This window comes from Neopelma chrysocephalum, unplaced genomic scaffold, assembly GCF_003984885.1.
Source record: "Neopelma chrysocephalum unplaced genomic scaffold, ASM398488v2 Primary Assembly neopelma1_60, whole genome shotgun sequence".
Taxonomy (NCBI): Eukaryota; Metazoa; Chordata; class Aves; order Passeriformes; family Pipridae; genus Neopelma; species Neopelma chrysocephalum.
Window position 1 is genome coordinate 11910566 of NW_020897715.1, and position 13354 is coordinate 11923919.

The 13354-nt window shown below is 42.1% G+C and overlaps 1 protein-coding gene across 1 annotated transcript in view; it reads right to left on the minus strand.

Annotated features, from left to right (window-relative positions):
• Positions 1–2539: 2539 nt before the first annotated feature.
• Positions 2540–13354, minus strand: part of ZBTB20 (zinc finger and BTB domain containing 20) — a 503503-nt gene continuing 492688 nt past the window's right edge. Inside the window, exon 5 of the mRNA XM_027681145.1 lies at positions 2540–12814. Coding sequence (XP_027536946.1) covers positions 12791–12814 — 24 coding nt within the window. The 3' untranslated portion in view covers positions 2540–12790. The remainder of the gene's footprint in view (positions 12815–13354) is intronic.

Sequence of the window (13354 nt, forward strand, 5' to 3'; positions counted from 1 at the left end):
CTCTCTGGCTCCTCTTAGTTCTGTAAAAGCGGAACCAGGGGTTGGAAGAGGGTTGCAGATGCAGGAAAAGGAGCTGTTTGGTGGAGATTAGTGAAATTGTTGTGTGACTGGCTGAAAGGTTGCGTGGTGGAGGCCCCTCCTGAAGGGTTAGAGGGCTGCTTGCTCCTCCATGCAGGGAGGAAGAGAAGACAAGCAACCACCACACGTCACAAATGGTGGCAGCAAAGCCCCACAGCCGAGAGGTCAGGTAGGACTGAGCCCGGGTTCTTGCTCTCTCAGCCTCCCTAGGGTGGCCTCTGCCAGGGACACACACAGGGGATGTGCCACAGAAGGCTGTGGCTTGGGCCACCCGTGGCCCAGCAAACCTCAGTGTCCAGAGTTGATCTCTATGAATTTGTCCTCCTGATTCAGAGAGAGATGTGAGGAGTTAGGCATGAGGTAGCTTGGCTTTTCTGCTAATGGTGGCTGACAAACAGGATTTTAGTTCCATGCAAAAACTCCCCTTATAGCTGTTTATGCAGTGGTTTATCCAACACGGTTTCTCCCAGGGGGGAATCCTTTCCTTTCTACCACTTTTGGGTCAGAGGATTCCGTGGTGACAGTTGTCCTTCATCCCACTGTGGAAAATGAAGAAGGTAACTGTTTTGCATGCAGCAGATAACAAAAGGCCAAAATGGTCCTAATTTTCACAAGGAGAAAGTTAGAAGAGAGTACCACAGTCTCACCTTTGGGTCTCACTCTGCTCCAAGCACAAAGCTGGTTATCCTAAAGTAAACCTAACTGTAATATGTGACCTGGAAATTAAATTAGGGGCTTTTCTGTATCCAATATGGTTTTGGTTAAGTGGGAGCAGTGTTTGGACAGTGAGCAGGAGCTCAGTTTAAGTCTGCATTTCCAGTTCTGGTTTGCACAATAGTACTAATTCTCAGCCTCAGCAGCCTAAGCTTGGCAATGTCTGTGCCCTGTTTTTCACATCACACATCACACATCACTTCTGTAACTTACAGCAACATTTTCCGCATTTCTATGGCACTGCCTCAAGTGTGACCTAGGATTGAGTTTGGTGGGGCTTGGCAACCAAATGTTTTAAATGAAAGGCATAAAACTTAAGATATTGCAACTCAGTGGTGAATTGGTAATGGAGGGGAAACTGTAGTGAAAATAAGGAAAGTTAAGAATGATATCCACTATGAAAATGGCACAGCTGAGAGGACAAAGCCTACTTACATCTTCAGTAACTTTTAAAATATCATAGTTAACAAAATTGGCTCCATTTTAAAAGTTTGCTTTTAAAAGCTGCATTGTGCCTGTTTCATTCAGCAATGTCTCAGTCGCACACAGCTACTGGGGAATTTTGATCATTTCAACTTTGGATCTGCAGGAAAAATTGTTAGTGAATAGCATGAACCCACACAAACTATTAGCTGTTGTTCTTTGTCACTGTTGAACAGAGTAATTAGTAGCTTTTAGGGATTTTTTTTTTAATGCACTTGTTGCAATAATAGAGGAAAGAAAGATATGGAGACTAGAGGATTGAGGACTAGACGTTGTGAAGAACGGGAAATCCAGGGGAAATGAGACTTTTCAGTATGAGTGTGGATCCTGCTGCTCCCAAGGAGCACCTTGCTGTTTCAGAGCCTAAACTGACTAGCAGAATATATTTCTGATATTTGGAGGGGGCTGACAAGGACTGAGCAAGTGGAATGCCTTGCTTTGATAGACTTGGTGCAGAGTTCTTAAAGCTGGAAGAACAGGAACTCACTAATTTTATCTCTGAACAGTATCTCAGACACCAGTACCCCAGACTTCCAGGCATCTGGCCCCAACATCGAATACTGTTGATGTTCAGACTTGACAGTAACCCCAGCATGGTAAAGTTTATGGCTGATCTTGCACACAGCCACCAGCAGGACTCATGCCATGCTGCATCAGAGCTAAGAGGGGTCCGCAGGACACTTGCCATCCACTTTCCGTGTCCTCCATAGAAAAAGAAACACACAAAGACACCTGCCACATTCTTTTGTCTTTTTTTTTTAATTATTCCTTCATATTCAAACTTCACAAACAGTGTGAACTTGTACAATACCTCAGAAAGTGAAACTTACAAAAAAAGTGCTGGTAACATTAAAAAAAAAAACAAAAAACAAACATCATTCTTAGCAACATCAATTACTCTTCCACACAAAACAGAAACCTTGTAAAATTTATTTCCGTATTTTTTTAAGGCGTAATACTTCCGTATAAAGTATATGCAAGAGATAAAACTTCACAGTATTCCAAAATGTCACAATAATAATAATAATAATATAGTATAATGAAGCGCTACAGTTAATTTTCTTTTTTTATTTTTTCCTGTTTTAAATAACAAATACAAGTCACAGGTAAATATACGTGAGAAAAATACGAGGCTAATATTAAATGGCAGGTAAGGATACTCTCACTGTAAGAAAAAACTGGCAGGATGTGTGTATTTATTCTATATTTTAAAGCACTTGATAGAAAAGGCGTATGCAAGGTTTTTTTTTTTTTAACAATTTTCTATTTGCTTGTTTTTGATAACTGACATACCATTTACAGAGTATAATGAGAGAAAAAAAAGGAACTTAACCCCTCAAAACTTTTGACCTGCTCTTCACATCGTCACAAACCATGTTTCTCAAGAGATGCCTGTACAGCGGGGGGGTGTGTGTGTGTGTGTGTGTGCAGGCAGCAGTGCGTGCTCGGGGGGGTGTGAGGATGGCTGGGTGTCCAACGACATGTATGACCATGGCAACGTGTGTCGGCACCTGCAGAGACCCATCCCCTGCGGAGGATCCCTGCCACTCCTGTGCCAAATCCTGAAGTCTCAATGTTGGCAAGCCGGCGCTCGAGGTCATCATCATTGGCTGCCTGCATAAAGACCTCAGGATTTAGGCCTGGGTGCAGTTTCCCATTCACTCAGCATCTGTTGAATGCTGCGAATTTCTTCTGTCCCCAGGAGGAAAATGTCCAATTTTTATCTTTTACATTTGCACACAAGAAGTGTGTACTCTCCCCTCCACCATTCAGCAAAGACTGACCAACAAATTTCCACCTGGGTTCAAGGCAGCGCCGCGAGGAATGGGAATGCAGCTGGAAGCCCCCTCTGTGTGCATGTGCAGCGTGTTGCAGGAAGGCCGGTGCCCACTTGCATGTGTAGCACTGCAGCCCCCACCCAGCCATCCCCGCACCCCGCAAGCTCAAGCTCCGTGCCCATGCCAACAGCCAGCCACTCGGCCCACGGGAACAAAAAGACAGCAGATAGCATTAACACATCAGTAAGGTGCTCAAAGAAAAAAAGGTGGCTCCCACTCCAGGAATGGGCAGCCACATAAGGTGCTTCAAAAAGTGTTTTTTTTTCTTTTTTTTTTTTTTTAAATTTTTCTTTCAGTTTCAGACATTTTAAAAAAAAGGACTGATTGAGCATGTGGTACGTGAGAGCAAGGCCGAGAGTTTTGAGACTTCTGACATCCTCCATAAACAAGAGCTTCCTCAGGCCAGGATGCATTTTTGTTTGCTTATTTTGTTGTTGTTATCATTGTGGTGGATTAGTTTAGATGGAATTTTATTTTCATATAAACCAAAAAAAAAAAAAAGGGTAACAAATCAACCCAATGTGAGAATTAGCATAAAAGTCAAACTGTGTTATTGGGCTGAGTTTTTGTCTTAGTCTTTTTTTTTTTTTGCCCATTCATTCATTTAGCACCGTTCCTTTTTATTCTGGTTACAACCCAATTCCTTCTGTAATTATTAAATGTACAGGAAGGACCAAGTAGTTGTTTTTGTTTTTTGTGATCTATTTCAAGAACCCAACCATAATTCCTCTGCTGCTGCTGTGTTTGTGTATCATCTGGTTTCATGAGCTTAAGGTGAAAGGTTAGTCTGTTGATATTTAAGGTTGACGTGTGTGTTTGTATGCATACACATTGTTCTATACATACACACTGCATGGAGTACATTTTAACTGGAGATAAAGTCAACTGGGTTCAAACACATATGCACTATCTTCTCCTATGTATTTGAAACAGTCTGGAGCTTTGATTTGATTTTTTTTTATTTAAAGTGCATTTAAAGCAAAATAACTGGCATTCACATACCCCACGGAAAACATGATTGCAGTGGAAAGCTTGACTATGCTAAACTCCTTGGACTTGACAACACTAAAAGCAAATGGGGCAGTGATAGGCCTCAGTGTAGGCAGCTATTACTGGGCAGCACCATCGGCAAAGAGGGAAGGCAGGAGGTGGTGGAAGGGAAATTGCTTTAGAGGTTGAATATTTGAACTGTTTTCAATTCTGACACAGCTGTGTCATTCCCAATACAGCTTCCTTTACAATGATTAATGACCTATGTCTTACTGATGTATACATCTGACTCTTCCTAGTTCTGTCTTTCATTGTGTGTGTCTCCCAAGTGCCAGCATCTATTAGGAATAAGGCACTGTTGAAATTACAGTTTTACAAAAGATGCAAAATAATCCAACCCTAACCATCTCAATTGCCCACACTGCTCTCCTCCCCCTCCCTCACTTTTTTGGGGGGGAAATATTGCATGTGATAGGAGTTTATTTTTATGTTCTCTGTGTCAAAAGTAGGCCTTGGACAAACGTCTTAAGTCCATCAGCACCAAAGATGGGTAGGACTACACCCTTTCTCTTGTACGTATGTGAACACATGCAGACTTCTTAATTGGGAGGGGGGAAATAAACACACCATTCCCCTGTTGCTCCTCCCTGGCTTTAGAGCCCAGCCTAAAGAATGAATTTCCAATCGCCCATCTGTAACATCTTCATTTACTGGATCATTTATGGAAGCAATCTAGGGATTTTTCATTCCCACCACCCAGGTGCTACAGGTTTTACAGGTGGATTTCTGAAAGGCCAAGCTCCAGGAAAGCCTGCATGGAGCTTCCTGATCTTCAGAAAAACAGCACGGGCGGGCGTTCACCCTTGTGCTTGCCTGACAAACAGACACCTCTCAGGGGCTGCCTTGCACTGATTCTTAAAATCAGAAAAGCTTCAACAGCACATCTGGCTCCTCCATGGAGTGAAGGATACTGACTATGCAGTGGGCAAGCCTGCAGAGAAGCTGGGAGGCAGTTGGGTCCCTGTCTTTGCCCACAAGCCGCTGTGGATTGCAAGCCACTTTTCCACTGTCCCAATGCACTCTTTTTACTCCATGGTTTTGATTTGGGAACAAGCCATCTTCCAGTAACTGGGTGGGGTTTATTTGCCCTAAAAACACTGCAGTCAGCCTATCACAATATGCATTTGCTGTGGTAGCTGGTGTATCCTTCTCCTGCTACAAGGCTGAAAACGATTCACGAACTACCTTCCTTGAGCCTGGATACCACTGGCTCCTCTCACCCTCCACCAAAGGCTAGGGCTGCCTTGTAAAGCAGAGAATATAGTAGAAAATGAGAAAAGCAAGCAGACAGTAGGGGCAATAGCAAACAAAACATGAGACCAGGTGGTCTAGCATTTAAGCTCTAGGCTAGTCAGTTTAGCCACCATCATTAAAATGGACTGAGATTAAAGGAGTCTAAACTGCTATGGACTGGGTTTTTAGAAGTGACACAAACCTTGGGCGGGAAATGAGTTGCCTTTTTTTCTTTTAGTGGTTTAAAAGTCATCTCAATAAGGCCACAAACTGCATTTGTCCTGTCAATGTGACTGCTTGCAAATGGCATGAATTGAAATTGAGTGAGTGCTTCACAAAGTAGGATAGAAATGGGAGAGAAGAACCACCCCATGCTCACTACAGCTGCAGCGTAGGTGAGGGGAGTGTTTGAGGAGGTGGTGGTGAAGGGTGTCTCCTTGGGAAGACCTGCTACGTGTGGAAAGGGAAAGGAGCTAATAGCATCTCCCTTGCTCCTCTTCCTTTCACCACCACCTTACTGTTTTGCTGGACACCTATAGACAAGTAGCACTTCTGAAGAGCCCCCTCCTGTGTCTCTCACATGGGTAACTTGGGGAAGGGGAGGAGGCTGGTATAATTACAAAAGGGGAAAAGAAGGCACATGATTTTACTCAGTCCTGACTGAACCCACATTTTGAAAGCAAGGGCAGTTTAGGTGGAGGGCAAAAAGTGCTCAGTGGAGCAGGTGCTCACTGAGAAGAAACCTCAGGGTAAAGGAAGAGGGAGAATAAAAAGGAAAGGCAGGAGAAATGAAGGCCACATTCAGCTTTCTGTCTGCTTGACAGTCTCAAGATTTGGCTGCATTTTCATCCAGGAAGGAAAAGAGTCTGGTTGGTTTTGAATGTAGCCCAGTTACATATCTCCAGTTTTTCTAATGGCTGTTGGTGTCTTCCTCCTTCCCTTTTCTCCAGTCCCATGAGTACCTGGAGCACTGCTTTAGTCTTTTAAGCCTGTTCTTCAAACATGGAGAACACGGCACACCTCTTTGGTCACCCTCAGCCTCTACTTCTCCTCAAATCCAGACTAGTGATCAGACTGAGTAGTGCTCCCCGCTGGTCACTCCCACTGTTGGGGTGCCAAAAAAGGCTTTGATCAGCAACTGAAAGTGTAAGTTATCCTCGTGGTTTCAGTTGCGTTGGTGTGTTGGTCACAAAAGCCACTGGTAGGATGAGGGCAAACCAAGGGAGCTGTTGACTGAGAAACTGAGATGTCATTTACAGAGGTCATTATGATCATCATGTCTCTCAGTCACTTAACCCCTTGTGTACTGCCACATCTCAGTACCATGATTTTTCTTTCTCCTCCAGTGACTGTAAGCCTTTTTCATTTCTATGGTAGATGGGAGAAGTAGCAGAGCTGATGGTCCAGCTTTGGGATTCCAAAACACTGTTTTGTATTTTTCCCCCGAGTCTCTGACTCAAAAAGGCATTTAGTTTCTCTCTCCTTCTCCCACCATCCCCTCCAAATTTGCTCAGGAAATCATAAGGCAGAGCAATGAGAAGTAGGATCATCAACAGCTCTATGAAGACACAGGGTGGTAAAATGCTTCCCTACAAACTCACAGTCCAGTGTTTGTGACATTTCATAAATAACTTTTTCTTAAAAAAAAAATAACACAAGAACAATCCCTTTACTTACTCATCTGAAACAAAATAAACAGCAGTGGCTACAAACTTCTTCTTGTAACAATTACAAAAAAACTCCCAACAATACAATCCCCCAACTTTTAACACACGCCTTGAATGTTTTTTTTTTTTTTAATGTTAAACCTCAAAACTGCAGCATATCCTTAAGGGCAAACTTTTCAATTAGTTTTTTCTTTCTTTTCTTTTTTTTTTTTTAAATAATGTGTTCACCAAAAAGAAAAAAAATTCCACAAAACAGTCTTGTACCAAGAAAATGCATTCAAAAATAGAAAGTACTACACAACAAAAATATGTACCCTTCCTTTCCAAAAGAGTCTTCACAAAAATGTAGAAAAATGCCAACCATTTTTTTCCTTTCCTGAACACTTAACTTTCAACCTAGGGCACAAGTATTTATTGACTTATAATGTCTGTTTTTGCATAAAATATGGAAGATAAAAACCAACTATCAGGACTGTGAAGTTACAAACAACACCTCATTATTCTCCCCACCCCACATTCCCTCCTTAGGAAACAAAACAGAGAAAGCCAATGTTTCAACAACTGATTGAAAGCTGTCAGGCTAGGAAAACCCATCAGCTGATATGGGGATTCAAAGATGATGGCATAGCAGGAAAATCATCTGTCTTTTAAAATGTATGCTTTTTGCATTTATCTCAACACTAGTCTCTGCCCCGATGTACTCAAATGACCAGGCACTATGGATACAGGACACTGCCGGGCACAGAAAGATCTGGGAAGAATTTGGGGTGTGTGTACGCATTTGCACACGTGATGTTTTACTCACAAAAGAACTGTTGCCATTTTGAAAGACAGAGAGGATGTTTCCATATGCCTTAAAAGTGCAAGGGCCATTTCTGGATCATAGTAGTTAAATATGCAAAAGTTTTACTATGCTTAATAGTCAAGTCCATTTTTCTGGCAAAGGCAAGCCAGAGATAGATCACATCAGTTCACGTCTGGGAGTGGGTAACAGCTGAAAGCTGGTAGGCAAGAAGTGTCACACCAAGGTGCATCCAGAACTGATTTATTCAGTGGGAAAGTGTTTTGCCTACCTTGAAAAATGTTCAAGGGATTTTATGTGATTAACACAGCCGAAAGACCAATGGTTCTGACAGCAATAAAATCTAGCAGTGGGGACTTAGGTACTATAGGGAAGGCAGCTGTATCTTGCACGCATGTGGCTAAATCCATCCTTTGGGTACCTTCTTTGACTTCATTGCAATTACATCTGCTTGCACCAGGGATGAATTTGCCCCATGTGGTTCTGGATTTTACAAGTGTTGGCCATTTAGGAGCCCAACCCTGCAGAATACTGTGCTAAAATACTCCAGATTGCAGAGCTAGGATCAAAGAGGCTTCTCTCTTCTTCTGTTTGAGAATGTTTGTTTTCTTTCTAGCATATCTTTTAAAGGATGCTTCCATAACAATAAAGAAGAGGGGAGCTTTTTCTTAGCCTTTTCCACTGCGTGGCTGTGTGTTTTCCTTTTTTTCAAATGGCAAAATGTGTTTGTGTTTACTTCCAGTGCATTTTTTCTCAAAAATTCAAAACAAAAAGGAAACATTACTTTTCCCATCCTTCAAAAGGAAACAAAACCAAAACAGACTGATAAAGTACAATACAATAAAAATCAGGCATTATAAAAGACAACATGATGTGCAACAGCAATACCAAAGAAACAAAAATAAAATATATATATATATTAGGATACAAGTACAAATGAACCAAGAAAGCTATCTAACCCCACTACTGGATGATTGGTAAGCATTGGTTAAGAAATACGTAAGGCTATTCTGAGATTTCTAACTTAACACAGTTAACCACTGCTTCTCCTCTCACACCTTCACTTCCTAAATTTTTCACCTTTCACTCACTGGTCTTCTATGTCTTGAAATTGATTTTTTTCCTTTTCGTATTTTTTGGTCTACAGTAGAATTACATGTTAATAACAACAGCAAAACAAAACTCAAGTTTGTTGTGAGAGTAAGTTGGTGCCACATCCATGATGCAGAAGAAAGAAGACAGACAACAGAACAACTGCATTCAGCTCTTCACACACAAAGCATATTTGAGGGCAACAACATAGTTGACCAAAACAAGTTTGGAGGGGCAAGCAGCAGAAGCTGTAGGTTTATAACTACACCATCAACCAGAGCCTGGTCTTTTGCCTTTACCAATGTTCTTGAGGACAACAGTAGCTCAGTTGCTATGTGGCTTTGCCATTCTTGTTATTTGGAGCAACAGCTGACCTGTTATCTACTTCACCACTAAATGCACACCTGGTTCAATGGAAAACCAAAAGGAAAAGAAAAGGTAAAAGGCTCCTAGCTGGGGGGAGGGCAAGGCTATCCCAAGGTCACCTTGGCTGATGTGACAAATCCCCAGCCAGGTGTGATACTAGGATCAATGAGGGAGGGCACCTGGCTGGCAGGCCATTTGGAAGCAGTCTTGAACCAAATTCAGACTGTCTAAGGTGATGTGACAGATTGCTTAGTCTCCTCCATTAGAGAAGTGTGAACACTGACAGGTTACTCTGGGATCATTCTGTTAGTATAAATTCTCTTAGTTCAGCGGGGATGAGAAAGCATACATTCTCTATGGCTTTCCAATTGCCTTTGTAAATGTCAGCACCACCAGCCACCAGAAATGCATTCCCTACAAACTTGGCTACAGCACTGTGACTGAAGCTCCATCCTGATGCCTGGCATTTTCTTTTTTCTGTGGAACTTCTGAAACATAACTTTTTCCTCAAGGGTAACCTCTGAAATTACCATAATGTTGAAAATATCATTAGCATCTTCTTGAACCATAACTACGCCACAGTCCCAGCAAAAACTCAAGCTGATCCTCAGTAGTGCTTGCCATTGTCAAGGAAAGGAACGTACAGAAACAAGATGATCAAACAGTACAGGAAAGTTCTGTTTTGGATCTAGCCTACTGGCCAAAGGGATTTTCATTCAAGAGAAAAGGTGCAACAATGAAGCAGGATGACAAATGGAGGGGAATTATGCAAGTTAGTGTTTCTCCATCTGGAGAAAAAATAGGGCATTAAGTTATGCGGCATCTCTAGTCAGCAACATATGTTTTGGCTTCTTAAAATAAACCTCAAGTTATCCTTGGTTTCTCAGTCAAGCACTGTCTACAAGGGGCTTTAGTACCATGCTGAAAAAAAGAAATGAGTTTGTGCTATATTTAAATGCAGTTCCAGTTAAACTAGTTTCAAACTGACCATGTAAAAAGGAACAACTTATTTAAAAGCCATTAAAACTATACAATCACACTTATGCCCAAGAACTGATCTGGTCGAGCACTGAACTGAATGGAAACATGAAGTGGAATCTGGCTTTTAAAAAAGGTTTTAATTCCTGTTTACGTGGACTAGACCAGTTCTTTTGAAACTGAGTCAGCTGGAATCAGGTTTAAACAGGCTGAATTCAAACCAGGATTTGGAGCACGGCTCAAAGCCCACTTCTTCAGGTTGCAGTACTTCTAAAAAACTAGTGCAAATGGCATCTTATCACAGCATTGCAAACATGCAGTGTTCCTCTCCTTGTCCAAATATGGTTGCCATCAGGTCACGCCACAAGGGAGGAATATGCAGCAATCAGTCAGCTGGAACAGCTCAAACTAGAGAAGTTCTTTATTTTACCACAGCAGGAAAGGCACTCTGGACACAGCAGGCTCAGTAAACCCTCAGCTTCACCTTTTTTCTGGAGCAGTCCACTACTCCTCTTTGACAATGCAAATCCACTCTGACAGTAGCAATATTTGCAGCTGCCTTAAACAAGGAAACAAAACAAAAACTCACCTAAACAACAAACAGGCGTATGTATTGGCTCATAACGTGAATTAACTTCAGCAGACTGACTTCATTTCCTCCCATATCATGACTCTGTAGCTGTCACTACTCTTATGGAAGCAAATGCCACTTTACAAAATAAAGGTGCTCTCCTGCCTCTCTATTAGGCTGGCTCTCAAATGAACTGTGCTATTGTTGGGTATCTACTGACTCATTACTGGAAGTTGATCTTCCAATGGTTTTCATCTTAGAAGGTTCCTGCAGATGGCAAAGAGAGAGAGACTGCATGTTCCATTGTCCTGCTTGCTTTCAAGGGAAGAGTCATTCAGTAGTTCATCAAACAGTACATCAGGGGATATCTCCAGTTCTTCTCTTCCAGTCCTTTCAAACCAGGGTGGCTGAAATCTGAGTGGAAATCTCAGAGCTCACCAGAAAAATACATCCTTAGCTCCAAAGTGTCTCCTGGTTCCAGACAGACCTGTTCCTTCCCACCTAGCACCGCCTCTTGTATACCACTCCTCCTCTAGTTCTTAATACTTTTCTCAAATGAGGCAGTCCAACAGACTGACCATTATCAGGACAATCTGCTTTGCATTGTGCAGCTCTGTGAAAGATCTGAACTACCCATTTCTCGGTGCTAATAAAGCCAAAATACCTTAGCTTCAAGTCTAAGGAGAAATTCAGGGCATGAATAGATTTCTAGTCCCCCAATTATTCTAGACCTCCCTTAGCAACTGGATGACTACCTTCCCATTTTTGTCCATGAAACTCTGTATAGACAGGTGGCCCCTCCACTATAGGACCAAAGGAGATGGACTCATGTTTTACATTCTTGTCCCAGTTGCTATACAGAGCATCTTTCATGACCCTGTTTTACCATCTGGCTGGAGTTGCAATTATAGTCTTACTGAAGAGATTCAACACAAACTTCTGAGAGTTTATAGATCATAAAGAGCTACAGCAGAGATTAATCTTGCTGCACATTACCACTGTTTTAATTTTTCTCATCTTATGCTTGTTACAAAATTAATGACCAAGGCATAGGCCAACATGCATCTTGACTGCAACAGTATTTTCCAACTTAGAATTCCATTTGGTTCCAGCTGAAAGCCTTCACAATGCTAGACTATCCCTTTAAGAAGACAAATCAGAGAGAAGATCTTAAAATGCTAGACAGCATCTTTGCCTAAGCAGGAATATTTCTGTATGTACTGAATTCCACACCACCCTTTCTTGCCCACATGTCCCTCCTGCTTCCTCTTACCCCAAAGGTTTGACTGGAACACCTGTAATTGTGTGTTCAGGATGACTGTTTATTGCACTGTTCCCATAACAGCCTCAGAAAGACGTGCTTTTTTCCAGTGACCTTCTCCTTTGGTAAGTCTGCTTTGTGGCTTCACTTCTTGAGCTGAGAGATCATGCTTATACTGAAGGGATGCTAATCACAGTCAAACCTCTTGAACAGATTCTATCCGACAATGCAAGTTTTGACATCTGAACTAGGAATCAGTATCTTTACGTTGAAGCCTTAGGCTGGTTTACCAAATGAGCAGTTCTTTTAACTTTCTCACAGCTCCAAAGAACAGTCTCTAGAGAAAGGGGGAAAAAGATCCGTAGCACCCTGAAACCTGTGATGCGCCTCTTCAGTTTCTATTATAGTGCTTTACTTTTACTTTAAGAGAAGGTATCTAATACAGCTGTCTCAGTGTCTGACTACTTGCTTAAATAAAGGCTACCCTAGTTCTCTTTCAACTTGGTCAGGTTTATAGTACATCCTGGTTTCTGTGCTTATCCCTTTCTCTTCTCCCTTCCTGCTTAATTGGCCCCTTCCAATCCCACCACATGTAAATACATTTCAGTAGTGCAATGCAGTGCAGTGCAGTCATACTTAGTGCAAAAATAAAAAGCCTTATCCAGACCAAAAAAGCACAGACTCCCTCCCCACCCCACCCAGCCCCCAAGAAATCAGCACTCAGTAAAAGTATATGAATGCCCCAAAATAAAGGGGGATTTGCAGTCTCCCAGCCACACTTTTGCATGCCTCATTTTCTCTCCTCCCACTCCATGTGGAGATCTCATTAGCAGATAGGACATTTACTGCAAACACAGTAAGTCAAATGACAGAAATCAGAAGGGAGACAAGCCATTGTTGGGGGGCTGCAGAAAGAAGAGAGAACTAAATGGATACGGCAAAAAGGTCAGTAGTGGTTTTACACAAAGTTGTTGGATGCAAACTTTGCAAGGGCACCCCTTGCAAAGGGCATGTGTATGTGTAGATAAAAAACTAAGATGCTTCCCTGTTCCAAATATACAGTCCCTATTTTAACAGTGCCCAAGCTAAGGTTCTGTAGTGCAATCAACTTTTTGAAGCTCTCTGTGGCCACCCTAAAACAAATGGACAGATCACCACTAACCTCAGTTCCCTCCTGCTCATGCAGGCACACGTGCATGAACAACTCCCTCCTCCATCCTG